Here is a 14,251-nt window from a genome sequence, read left to right on the forward strand (position 1 = left end):
CCTGTTTTTTGTAAAAAAAAAATTGCATGCATAGCCTTATGGTGGCTTATAAAGGGCTGCTGGGGGATGGGAGGGGGCAAGCATGGTCCATTTTTTTGCTTACTGCCCTCCCCAGCCTCCAGGAGCTCTCTGAAAGCCTCCATACGGGTATGCACGGCCATTTTGGTGAAGGGGCGGGGCTTCAGGAGGCAAAAAATGCTGTATTCAATGTATAAGATGCACCCAGATTTTCAGCCTCTTTTTTGAGGGAAAAAGGTGAGTCTTATATTCCAAAAAATACGGTAACTGTTGTGCTGTTGTTGCTCTAGCCCCACCTAGTGGCCGGGGGCAGATAAGCCTCACTATAAGGTCTGAAGCCAGACTCCATTTTCTGTTAGCCTTTGGAGAAGACGGAAGCAGCCGTTGTGACCGAGACCCCTGGTCATCCGGAGACGGCCTCCCTCCCTCACACGGAGCATCCCTGGAGGTTCCACCTGCTTCTTTGCTGGCTGTTAGTTAATGCTGCCTATCTCATCTTTCTATTTGATTTCCACTCTTTGCATCTCCTCAGTTTCACCTGCCCTCTTCTCCCAATAAAGCATCCAGATCCACGCCAGGCTCCCTTTCATTGGAGGAGAATAGGGGGGCTTAGCTGCCTGTCCAGCTGCACACAGACCCACCTGCAATGGGGACGGAAGAAAGGTGGAATTCCACCAGGCTAATCACAAACCCACAAATGCGGGAATTTATTTTAAAAAGAATACCGCATTTTCTAATTAGCAGTGCTAAATATAAAAATGCCATGGTATCTACTCTTTGGAACCATTAATTCCCTGCGTCATTAAATTGGCCACATCTGTTGAAATGGTTCCCCTCCTTCTCCTCTGGATTCCTCCTCCAAAGGATCTAAGATTAATGGATCCATATCGGGACCCCCATACCTGCCATGGCTGCAGCCTTGGAGACCCCAACATCTTTTCTCCCTCCTTCCTTCCCCTCCTTGATCTGGAAGAATAGGCAGCATTCAGGGCCTGGACCAGAGTCTTCGCGAAACTGTAATAGTGGTAGTCATTTTGGACCCTTTTTCTGTCCCTTTTCCACTGGGTCTCCAGTGGGGCTTTCTGGGTGCATCTTCTGCGGCCTTTGACAGAAAAGACATTCTTTGAAAGAGAACAATGAAAATAATGATCTTGAAACTTTAGTTCCACAAAGAAAAAGGGTTTAAAGGCAGAATCTGTTGGCCTTTTTTTATTCATATAACCAAAGTTCCAAATACTATGGAGGTATTTGAGAAGTCTGCGCTTGTTTATTGTGTACCCCGCAAAATTTGTGAGGATCCAGACTTTCCCCTCAATGGGTCCTGGGAGACGCATAAGTGTTAAATGGAAAGGAAGAATTCTGTCCCAAATGAAATCATATTCCATGAAGTGAACAAAGACGTTGACTTGTCTCCACTTAGAGAGGGAATCCCTGAGGTATGCAGTATATCCAGTCTTTGAGAACAGTTGTGATATAACCACACAAATTCCATTCCTGAGAAGCACAGGAATAAAAGTCCTCATGAAATTCTCTCCCTTTTCTGTGTCTGAAGCAAAGAGGCCAATGAGGGTCCATCTGAAGTGGAGGAGCAGCTGGACAATTGCTGGGTAATGGAATCCTTCTTTGGGCTCCATCAGGTGGAAAAAGGGGAATTTGCTTTTATCACTCAGAGCCTCTGAAGCTGTTAAATAATTGATCTGGAAAAGGAATTGAAAGGATTAGAGACGTGATGGGGAAACTGTGGCATGCAGAGCGTCCTCTCCTGGCCCGCCAGCCGCCCCAGACCAGCTCCACTAGCATCCACATGCAGGCGCCCCTCCTGCCGACCAGATGGTTTTCGGGCCTTTGTGGAGGGCCAGGGTGGGGGTACGTGTGAGTATGCAGTGGGGGGGGGGGGATGTCACATTGTGCAAGAAACTCCGGCTGGCTGGAAATCAGTGTGAATGGCCTCCCCCCCTCCCCTCCCCCCCAGTGCTTCCTGGCTAAGTGGGAGGCTTCCTTCAGCCTTCAAACAACCTTCAAACAGCCTTCAAACAATCCCCCAGTTGTTGGGGGATTTTTTTGCTTCCAGGTTAGTGCACAAGGCTTTCCAGGGCCAAAACAGGGCATTGGAAGCGCAGGGTTTTCCCCCCCGTTATTCCCAAATTGTGATCTCTTAGGAAAGTATCCCCTCCTTGTGGGTTGCTAACAGTGTTGGGTTTTTAAATTGCCAAGGGCCAGGGCGAGGGATGCATGAGTATGCAGTGTGTGTGTGTGTGCACGCGCAGAAAGTGGGGTGCAGAAAGAACAGGTGTTTTTTTTTTTTCCATTTTGGCCCTGGAAAGCCTCCTGCACCAACCTGGAAGCAAAAACCCCCAAACAAGCCCTGCAACTGTTTGAAGGCCGAAGGAAGCCTCCAACTGACCCAGGAAGCACTGGAGAGCCAGGCCATTCACACTCACTTCCAGCCCACCAGAGTTTTCTGCCCCAGGGCAGAAATGAAAACCTGTCCTGTGGAGCCCACTGCCACTTGGGCGGAGGAGGACGACCATACGAAGAAGAAGAGGAGGAGAAGAATGGCGAGGCTTTGCAGGAGCTGGCAGGAAGCAGGTCAGGTGGGGCTGGCTGGCTGGCTGGGGAGGGGGCAATCATGGTGCTTAGGTGGCAGCAGCCTTCATGTCCCAACTGTGCTGGGGGGGAAATAAGAGGCCCTGCTTGAATGGGGATGAAAGTACACAAACTCACCCTGCCTCACTGCTAAGGTGTCGGCCACACCAGTTTGGGTGCCCTGGCTGAAGCACGCTTTCCCTCACACACACACACACACACTCACTCACTCACTCACTCACTCACTCACTCACTTAGATTACTCTCTTACCCTCCCTGTCTCTGTCTGGCCCCATTTGCATGCTCTGCTGTCGCCCACACCATTGGCAGCAGTTTGGGTGCCTTGGCTGAAGTATGCTTTCTCTGCCAAACACACTTGGATTGCCTGTCTCTGTCTGGCCCCATTTGCTGCTCCTTGAGACAAAGAAGCCTCATTAGGTAGCTAAGTGGAAAGTAGTTGGGGGGAGGGGAGGAGCAGGAGACCTGCAGGTAACCACTCCCCCCCCCCCCAGTTTCTTCATCCCTGACTCTGCAAAAGAAGAATGGTGCCTGAATCTGCACAATATTATAGCATACAGGAGCATCCATTCTCGGCAAAAAAGCATTTCCCAGCCAACTCTCCTCTCCCTTCTTCAAAGGCAATGAAGCCGAGAAACAAGAGGGGAGACAGGGGTTTGGAAAGTAAGTGAGTCCTTGTTGTAGGAAGGGAGGGAGAAGCAGGAGGTATCTTAGTGGCTTGGGGAGGCCTTGAGGGTCTCTTCTATCACTAGGACCCCTGTTGTGGCCCAGCAGGAGCCGTTGCAGCTGCCACCAGACTCCGAGAGTGAGGGTCCCTATGAGTCGGCTCTGGAGAATGAGGAGGATCTTGGGCAGGGTTCTGACTCTGAGCAGGGATCGGAGAGTCTGGTCGGCCACCAGGAGGCACCTGAGGCATGGAGCAGCGGTGAGAGCCAAAGGAGGGGGGCTCCTGATGCCATGCCTTGGAGCAGTGGGGAGGAGTCATGGGACAGTGAATCAGAGATCAGCAGGGAGTTCTTGGACGCTCGTTATCACCGCGCCCACAGACGCAGGGAGCGAGGGCGCAGTTATCGGCGGTAAGGGCTCTCAGCTGCTGATAAGTTGACTCCCCTTCAGGCTATAAAAGGATTGACTGAGCATACACCCTTTGCAGCAGTCAACAAAGAAATCCTGCAAGAAGTTTGGTCTTGGAAACGTAGCAGGCTGGATAGCTGCTTTCGTGTCTTGTGTTTGTGAGCCTTGTTATGGTGGTTTACTGCCAAGGATCTGTCTGTCTGTCTGTGTAATAAACCCTGTTAAAATAGTATTGTTCCGGAGCGTGTTGTGTTTGGGCAAAGGAAGAAGGGGGGTCAGAACCATGGCATTCCACACCCTGAGATACAATACAATAGCAGAGTTGGAAGGGATCTTGGAGGTCTTCTAGTCCAACCCCCTGCCCAGGCAGGAAACCCTATACCGTTTCAGACAAATGGCTATCCAACATCTTCTTAAAGACTTCCAGTGTTGGGGCATTCACAACTTCTGGAGGCAGGCTGTTCCACTGATTAATTGTTCTAACTGTCAGGAAGTTTCTCCTCAGTTCTAAGTTGCTTCTCTCCTTGATTAGTTTCCACCCATTGCTTCTTGTTCTACCCTCAGGTGCCTTGGAAAATAGTTTGTCTCCCTCTTCTTTGTGGCAACCCCGAGATATTGGAACACTGCTATCATGTCTCCCCTAGTCCTTCTTTCTATTAAACTAGACATACCCAGTTCCTGCAACCGTTCTTCATATGTTTTAGTCTCCAGTTCCCTAATCGTCTTTGTTGCTCTTCTCTGCATTCTTTCTAGAGTCTCCACATCTTTTCTACATCGTGGCGACGAAAACTGAGTGCAGTATTCCAAGTGTGACCTTACCAAGGCATTATAAAGTGGTATTAACACTTCACGTGATTTTGATTCTATCCCTCTGTTGATGCAGCCTAGAACTGTGTTGGCTTTTTTGGCGGCTGCTGCACACTGCTGGCTCATATTTAAATGGTTGTTCACTAGGACTCCAAGATCCCTTTCACAGTTACTACTGTTGAGCAAGGTACCACCTATACTGTACCTGTGCATTTCGTTTTTGTTGCCTAAATGTAGAACCTTACTCTTTTCACCATTGAATTTCATTTTATAAGATAGTGCCCAATGTTCAAGTTTGTCAAGATCCTTCTGTATCTTTAGCCTATCTTCTGGAGTGTTGGCTATTCCTGCCAGCTTGGTGTCATCTGCAAATTTGATGAGTTCCCCATTTATACCCTCATCCAAATCATTGATAAGATGTTGAAGAGTACTGGGCCCAAAACAGAGCCTTGGGGTACTCCACTACATACCTCCCTCCATGTAGATGCAGTTCCATTGAGAACTACACTTTGAGTGCGGTTGGTCAGCCAGTTACGAATCCATCTGGTGGTGGACATGGGCACATTGGTATCCTTGAATTCTGAGCTCTCAGGAAAGTATCCCCTCCTTGTTGGTTGCAAACAGCTGTTTCCAGTGGGGAAAAAAGGACAAAGCAATTGGGGAAATAGTTTCCTTTGCTATATTTCCAGTCGGAATTAGACCATGGCAGGGTCCCTACAGAAGAGATCTTTCAAGGATCATTATGTATTCATAGAAAAGCAACTAACTTAGCTCTGCTCTTAAATGCTAAAGCTGTTGCACATAAAAAACAGAGGAGCTCTGATCAACTACCAGAGCCATCATTTTGACAGTTTTCCTGTCCTGTAGTCTGTCCCCATGAAATGCAAGCATGGAATAAACTGAGCCTGGTTTGTTCTCAGTCGTTTCAGTGGCCACAAACTACTAGCAAAAGTGGCATTTGATCACAAGGCAAGGAATGTTTCCCCTTTTGCATTGGAGCATCCAAGAAGGGACAGGAAAGACAAACAAAAAGACGGAAAGGGGAGAAGAGAGCAAGGAAGCAAAAACAAGGAAAGAGGGGAAGAAAGAATGAAGAGGGAAGGAAAAAGAAGGGAAGGAAGGAGATTATAATGAGAGAAGGTGAGGGTGTGAGGTAAATCCTGCCTTAGCACGATCACCAACAGCCCTGTTGCCTTTTACCATCTCCTTGTCCCCTCTTCCTGACCTCTCTTGGTGGTCTCCCATCCTATCATTGAGGATGCTTTGCTTACAAAGCTAGGTCTCGTAAGGAGAGGGAGTGGGCCTCTTTCTGACCCACATACTTTGACCTCCTGCACTCACCATGGGCAACCAAGGAGAGTGAGCATAGCAGCAGTGGGAGCTGGCCGTGCCCACCATGGCCTCCGAAGTCAATCACAATGGGGCCCTCGTTGAAATTGAGTTTGACACCCCTGGACTAACAGATGACCTGAGTGCTGCATGTGTTGCTCTCAAACTTACAAAGTATGAGTCAAGGTTAGAAAAATTATCAGCATGCATACAATAGCAAAAGTCACATTAATCAAAAGCATGCCAAATGCAAATGTTTACCTTTCAATAAATAGATGTTTGTATCATTGAAAGCGCTGTAATTGTCAGGTTGTTTTCAGACAAAAGACGTTAATCATGTATGAGTTGTTTTTCTAAACTAAAACTTCATTATTCAGGTTAAATTGCCGTGTTGGCACTCCGGGATAAATAAGTGGGTTTGGGTTGCAGTTTGGGCATTTGGTCTCTAAAAGGTTTGCCATCACTGCATTAGAGCATACACAGAGTGCAACCTAAGTCAGCTTTTGTTAAATTGCTGTTGAGAGAAGCTCCATTGTAACCTAACGTGCCAACTACATAGATAAAACTTCTAGGCAATTTGCCAAGCTTAGCCTAGCAAAGTAACATCTTGTGAAAAGTAAAATGTGGATTCTGCCAAGTAGCCTTGCTTGTACCTTAAAATATGTGTTGAGCATTCCCTAACAAAGCTATGAGTTATACTCCAAAAAATGGATTTCTTTTCCCTTCTACAGTCTATGGTTTTCAGAGCGCTGACAAAAATCATGACATTTCCGTGATATCAAATTATGTTTCCATAGCAATGACGTTCTGTGCAAGCTATAAGATGTTTGGAAAAGTTTTTGGTGTGCGCCTGTTTTTCTCTCTCTGCCTGCTCTATTAAGGTGGGAGACAAAAAGGTCATCCAGTCTTTTGCTTTCTGCAGAAATAAAAGCTGATAATCCATAGCTTCATCTTCAGAGTTTCACTGGACTTATCAGATTCTGAGCTGCATTCAAAAACCTTGCACAATGAAGAATGCTGTGTTATATTTGGGGTCAAATCAAGTCCAAACTATTATATTTTAATAAATCCAATCTTGTTCTCATGAAAGCATTAAAATAATTGGTTAATTAGACATTGTTTAAAATATTAAAGACAGAATATTAGCAAGATTGTATTATAAAAGTGGAAAATAATAAATAAATTAAAAAACTATAAACAATATAAATCATATTACTGTATCTCACCCCTACAATTTATTGCAATTAGATTAATATGTGCAAATGCCAACTGAAGTATTCTATTCCAATAAAGGGCCTACTATAATTTTTGAGGATTGCTGCATATTTTAATGCTTTTATGGCCCAGATTCTTTGTGGAGGAATCTTTTTAGCTTCTCTAGTTGTACAAGAAACAGGGAGACCTCAGTTCCTCATACAATTTGCCTGTAGTAGAATCCAAGATTGGTCTTTAATTGAAGTTTTGTCTGTTCTAACAGCCACAATTTTCAGAGTCTGTCAGTTTCCATAGATTAAATGCCAATATCCATATTTTCTCATTTTAGACAAAGTAGAAATAGTGTAAATTCCCAAATCAGCTCTGAGGGGCAGCAGCTGGAGTCCTTTTGTCCACCCCAAGATCCTCCTCGGAGGCTGTGATTGGGTTGGTTCTGCTGGTGGTTTCTCTCTGAAGCCCCAAACATCAGATTGATGTAAGAACATGGGGAAAACCTTGGTTTGGTTTGGTTTGGTTTGGTTTATTTGGATTTATATGCCGCCCTTCTCCAAAAGGACTCAGGATGGCGTACAACATTAAAAACACACATCACAAAAGTTAAAAAAAGATTAAACCCAATTCCAAAAAGACCAAACCGATTTTTTTTTTTAAAAAAGAAACAGTACATTTAAAATAAATTAAAATTAACATTAACATTAACAGGCCAGGCCGGCTTGCTGGAAAAGCCAACTTTTTAGGGTGCGTCGGAAGGACCGGAGGTCGGGGATTATGCGAAGCTCCGGGGGCAGCTCATTCCAGAGGGAAGGCGCTCCCACAGAGAAGGCTCTCCCCCTGGGGGTCACCAGCCGACACTGTCTGGCCGACGGCACCCTGAGGAGGCCAACTCTGTGGGATCGAACTGGACAGTGGGAGGCTACTGGTGGCAGTAGGTGGTCTCGCAGGTACCCTGGGCCTAAGCCATGGAGTGCTTTAAAGGTCATAATTAATACCTTGAATCGCACCCAGAAAACAACCAGCCACCAGTGCAGGCCGCCTAAAAGGGGTGTAACATGGGAGCACTTAGGTACCCCCATGACAACCCGCGCGGCCGCATTCTGAACCAGCTGAAGCCTCCGGGTGCTCTTCAAGGGCAGCCCCATGTAGAGAGCATTGCAGTAGTCCAGGCGAGAAAGGATGAGGGCATGAGTGACTGTGCACAGAGCATCGCGATCCAGGAAGGGGCGCAACTGACGTACCAGGCGAACCTGGTAAAAGGCCCCCCTGGTCATGGCCGTCAGGTGTTCTTCTAAACTAAGCCTCGTATCCAGGAGGACTCCCAGATTGCGAGCCTTCTCTGAGGGGGCTAAAATTTCTCCCCCTATCGTCAAAGATGGAATAAGATGTACAAATCAGGATGACGGAAACAACAGCCACTCAGTCTTGGAGGGATTGAGCTTGAGCCTGTTCCTCCCCATCCAGATCCGCACAGCCTCCAGGCATCGGGACATCACGTCGAGGGCATCGTTTGGGTGGTTTGGGGTAGAGATGAAAAGTTGGGTATCATCAGCATATTGATGACACCGTACCCCAAAAGCACGGATGATCTCGCCCAGCGGTTTCATGTATATGTTGAACAGGAGGAGTGAGAGAACCGACCCCTGGGGCAGCCCACAAGTGACGTGCCTGGGGGTCGATCTCTGCCCTCCAGTCAACACAAACTGCGACCGATCCGACAGGTAGGAGGAGAACCACTGTAAAACGGTGCCCCCCATTCCCAGCCCCCCGAGTCGTCGCAGTAGGATACCATGGTCGATGGTATCGAAAGCCGCTGAGAGGTCTAATAGGACCAGGACAGAGGAACAGCCCCTGTCCCGGGCCCGCCAGAGACCATCGACCAACGCGACCAATGCCGTCTCCGTGCTGTACCCCGGCCTGAAACCCGACTGAAACGGATCCAGGTAGACAGCTTCATCCAGGTACTGGGGAAGCTGACGTGCTACCACACTCACGACAGCCTTCGCTACAAAGCGAAGGTTGGAGACCGGACGGTAGTTGGCTAAAGAAGCTGGGTCCAGGGAAGGCTTCTTAAGGAAGGGCCTCACCACCGCCTCCTTCAAGGCGGTGGGAAAGAACCCCTCTCTCAATGAAGCATTGCTAATCGCCTGGAGCCAGCCTCGTGTCACCTCCCGGGAAGCCGAAACTAACCAAGAGGGACACGGGTCCAGCACACAAGTGGCAGCATTGAGTCTCCCCATAATGCTGTCCATGCCTTCGGGGGTCACAGGGTCAAATCCATCCCAGATTGTCTCCTCAAGATTCATCCCCGTCGGCTCGCCCGAATCTACCCAGTTAGAGTCCAAGCCTGTCCGGATCTGAGCGATTTTATCCTGCAGATATTGAACTAATTCTTCAGCCCTACCCTGCAAGGGGTCTTCCCCAGTTCCTTGGTTAAGTAAGGAGCGGGTCACTCTAAACAGGGCGCTGGGCGGTTATCTGCGGATGCGATAAGAGCGGAAAAATATTGCCGTTTTGCCACTTCTATCGCCACTAAGTAGGATTTAACATGAATTCTTACTAGTGTTTGATTAGATTCGGACCGGCTGGCCCTCCAGCCACTCTCTAGGCGTCTTTTCCGGTGTTTCATCTCCCGGAGCTCCTCGGTAAACCAGGGAGCCATCCGGGATCGACTTGGCCTCAGATACTTTAATAATTGGGGCTGAGGAAGCTGGAGAGCTATGAGGTTTTCTTTTAAGCACCACTTTCACTCATGTCTTTGATCTAACTGAGCTCCTTTGATGATGAGGGAGACAAGATTCAGTCTCAGAGAAAACTACCCCAGGTAAGGAAATGTCTCACTTGCTCTATTGGCTGACCATCTATGGCTACGATGTCATTTCCCAAAGACCATAACTTTTGAACTTGATTTATTAATTATCAGATAATTATTATGACAAAAGAACCCAAGTCTTCCTCCTCATACAATCCAATGTGTAAGTATGATAATATCACAGTGTAAATCAGCATGTTCCGATAGGTATTTAGCATGCTAAACATATGTACCCATAACAGAACTTATAACAAAATAAAAGTGTTGGAAAGGATCTTTGAGGTCTTCTATTCCAACCCCCTGCTCAAGAAGGAGACCCTATACCAGGGGTCCTCAAACTACGTCCCACGGGCCAGATACAGGCCACTGAAGCCATTAATCCAGCCCACGTGGGACCATGAGGCTGCCCCGCCCAAATCAACCCCCCCAATTGCCAGTCCCCACCCACCGGCTGAGTGCCTGCCTTCCCTTTGCAAGCCCCAGGGACTGAAGCTGCAAAGTAAGACCAAAGCTTTTGGCCGGCAGAGTGTTTCTGGGGGCTGGGGAGGCGAAACATGGGGTCCACGGAGGCCCCAGGAGGGGAAATGGTGCCCTCTGCTTCAAATTCTTAGCTTGGGCTAAGTGGAACCCAAAGCCATGTCGACTGGCACACATGGCCTTGCCCGTTGCTCTTCTGGGTTTCTTGTTTGCATGTGAGCATGACGATCAGCTGGCCTTTACATGCGTGACAGTGCACGGAACTGGAAGAGGAGCTGCCTGATGTGCATGTATGGACCAACATGCACACTGGTCAACTCCTCTTCCAGATTGCATCCCTGACAAGAGCACTTGGTGCCAAAAGGGTTCGCCATCAATGCCCTATTCCAAGGGTGGTTTTATCAAGGCATTATAAAATGGTACCAATACTTCTCGTGATTTGGATTCTATCCTTCTGTTGATGCAGCCTAGGATTACAGTGGCTTTTTTTGGCTGCCACCACACATTGTTGGCTCACATTTGAGAGATTGTCCACTAAGGCTCCAAGATCCCTCTCACAGTTACTGCTATTGAGCCAGGTTTCACCTAATCTGTACCTGTACATTTGGTTTTTCTAGCCTCAGTGTAAGACTCAGGGGTTGCCACAAAGAAGAGGGAGTCAAACTATTTTCCAAGGCACCTGAGGGTACAACAAGAAGCAATGGGTGGAAACTAATCAAGGAAAGAAGCAACTTAGAACTGAGGAGAAATTTCCTGACAGTTAGAACAATTAATCAGTGGAACAGCTTGCCTCCAGAAGTTGTGGAAATCTTTAAGAAGATGTTGGATAGCCATTTGTCTGAAACGGTATAGGGTTTCCTGCCTAGGCAGGGGGTTGGACTAGAAGACCTCCAAGGTCCCTTCCAACTCTACTATTGTATTACTTTACTTTTCTCTATACTGAATTTCCTTTTGTTAGGTAGGCCCAGGATTCAAGTCCATCTAGATCCATCTGGATCTTGAGCCTATCTTCTGGGCTGATGGCTATTCCGGTCAGTTTAGTGTCATCTGTAAATTTGATGAGTTCCCCATCTATCCCTCATCCAAACCATTGATGAAGATATTAAAGAGGACTGGCCCTAAAATGGAACCTTGGGGTCCCCCACTGCTTGTTTCCCTCCATGCAGATGTAGTTCCATTGAGGACCACAGGCTGAGTCCATCTGGGGGTGATGCTGTCTATCCCACATATTTTAGCTTACCAATAAGTAGACTGTGGTTTACTTTGTCAAAGCCTTTCTAAAATCCAAGTACTGGAAACTATATGCACTGCATTTCACTGGTCCACTAAGTTAGTAATTTTTGGCAAAGAAAGAAATAACATTTATTTATGATGTGTTTTTGGATCCTTCATTAGTTGAAATAAATTGTCAATATGAAGAGAGAATAACAAGGGTTCAAATATGCATCCTTCCCTTCCTCCTTGGTAAGTATCAATCCTTCTTCTCATTGCTCCATTGAACCCCAACCTCCCTCTCAAACAAGGACCTGGAGAAAGAGCCTGGATCAGGGCCAACAGGTGGAACTCCATTTTGAGGGCAATCAATTTCCTACAAAATATTTCTCTGTTAATTATGACAAATGCACTAACATCTAGAAAGCCAACAAAACCGTGTTTTACTTTGCTGATATAGATTAGATATTTCAAGACAAATTTGTTACCAATATTAGATTATTGACATGCAATATTTCTTATAAAATCTATAAAGCTATTCACTACCTAAAACCTTCTGTTTCTTCTGCAAGGAATGCATTTTTCTCAAGTTTAACTAAGAGGATCCAGGCATACATTTCAGCCACAATATCTGCTAGTCTATTTGGCCTATAATTGCTAGACTCCTTTTTATTCCACTTTTTAAACAGATAAAATGCTACTGTTGCCAACTTCAATCCAACTGGATATTATTTATATGTGGAAATGAAGATGCCAATAGAGGTCCCAACAACCAGGGATATTTTTGATCATTTAAATAGTTGGTAGAATGTCTTCTCCAGGAAATGTATTGCTTGCATTTCAGGCCTTTTATGATTAATCTCAACATGAACATAATGGGGTAAAATATTGACTTTTTTTGCTAATATGTAGAAAAGCAGATTTTGAATTCCATGGAGAAGACATGATTGCATCTATTGCTCACCCACCACCACCCACCCCTCACTTTACCAGATGGAGAAAAACACAGACAGACCTGTGGGACTTTGTAGGTGCCTCCTAATGTTGACATCTGGATGGAGATGTCCCTGTTAGCTGCATCAAGAAGAGCCAGAAGGTTCTCCTTCCTTCCACAGCCATAGTTGGGGACATTGGCTTCTCCAGTGGAGAGAATGTCCAGCAAGGCGTCTGAAGTGCGGAAAGTGCTCCAATAGTTGGCATGGAGGTTGTAGCCAAATGTGAGATTGTGCAGGAGCTGGGAATTCTTGTTGACCATTTGAATGGCGAAAATGAATATTAAGGCTTTTAGAAAACCATAAGCATCCCTATTGTAAAAAAAAATGTTATTATAATGGGCAGCAACAAATACTTTTTAAAAATATATAAGCCTCCAAAAGCCTTCTGAGCCTTAAGCCAACATTGATCCAAAAGCAATGATCAGTTGTACAGATATGGAAATGGGCTGAGGTACAGCAACTACAACTGGTTCCACCACTACTTTAAATAAAATTCATTATTCAAGTGTTAATAAATTAAGGATTGAACTGAGAGAGGAAAATAATCTGCAGCCCTTTCAGCTTTTTTTTCAGGCTGATTTGTCGATTTGTTTCTTTCACAAAATCTGACAAAAAGAGAGAAGCCATGGAAATCAAAATCATTGAGGAAATTAGACATAATCTCCAATATAGGAATAAATGAAAAATAAAAACAGAAAAGAAGGAGAGTGTTAGAATGGAGGGAGTGCAACTCTATCACCCTGAATGACTTACCGATCACGGAAAACCGACTGAAGAGAAGGAGCCACGTTGAAAAGCAAGTTTGTATGCAATATTTCCTTTCCACTGATGACTATACCAATGAGATGATCTCCTGGGCTATAAAAGCTCTGTGGTCGTTTTCCATCCTGGTGCTCCAAACTCAGCGGGCATTTCATTCTCAGCTTCCCAGAGACTGGATGGGACACCAGCAGCATCAGAAGCAGAAGCAGGAGGTCCATAATTCATGGGGTGAATCAATCAATCCCCTTCCTGTTTCTAAAGAAGAATTAGAAGAATTAAAAGGACTCTCACAAGGTGGAATATGATCCAGTGTCTTTCTTGATTGAAACACAGAGAAACACTCAGCTTCATCTGGAAAGGAGAGAGACGGACATTCAAGAGCACAGACCCTGCCTGTCTCAAAACTCCATATTTCTCTGCCCAAAGTCTCCCCTGGAGGATTCGACCAAAGAGCAGAGCTGAAACTTTTATCATAATTCTCCCTCTCAGGAGGGATCCCTGGATAATTCAACCAGTTCTTGGACTCAAAGGTTGTTGGGAAATTCTCTGGAGGTAAATGAAAGCAAAATAATCCCCATGTGATTCATAATAAGAGGGGCAGAGATGGAATTAAATCCATCATCTAGAATTGAGAAGTTTGGGGTCTCCATGCTTGAAACTGGCCCCGGAGGGAATACACGGCACCTGTGGCTGAAGACAAAAAGAAATGTGACATTTATTGACATTGAGGTTAAAGACAAAACTCCAGGGGGCAGTTAATGCCCGAACATGCCACAGATGTGAAATAGCTGCCAGCTATTACCAATAGGAACCAAAATTTACTTTATTTTGAAAGTTAATGCTCAAGGTACCACACAAAAGGGCTGATGCAATAGTGCAGCCAGTTTCTAAGAACAAAATCAACTTTACTGAAAAACTAGTTACCAGAACTTTGCAAAGTTTAAAAAAACAC

At 45.9% G+C, this 14,251-nt stretch overlaps 1 protein-coding gene across 1 annotated transcript in view; it reads right to left on the bottom strand.

Moving 5' to 3' along the window:
• The window catches only part of LOC309392720 (vomeronasal type-2 receptor 26-like), a gene marked incomplete at both ends in the record, with an annotated part of 28,920 nt that extends 15,403 nt beyond the window's left edge, over positions 1-13,517 (bottom strand). Inside the window, 3 exons of the mRNA XM_081954147.1 lie at positions 921-1,715; positions 12,558-12,846; positions 13,291-13,517. Coding sequence (XP_081810273.1) covers positions 921-1,715; positions 12,558-12,846; positions 13,291-13,517 — 1,311 coding nt within the window. The remainder of the gene's footprint in view (positions 1-920; positions 1,716-12,557; positions 12,847-13,290) is intronic.
• Between the last annotated feature and the right edge of the window lie 734 nt (positions 13,518-14,251).

The sequence above is a fragment of the Natrix helvetica genome, assembly GCF_964273705.1.
Source record: "Natrix helvetica genome assembly, chromosome: 5".
Taxonomy (NCBI): Eukaryota; Metazoa; Chordata; class Lepidosauria; order Squamata; family Natricidae; genus Natrix; species Natrix helvetica.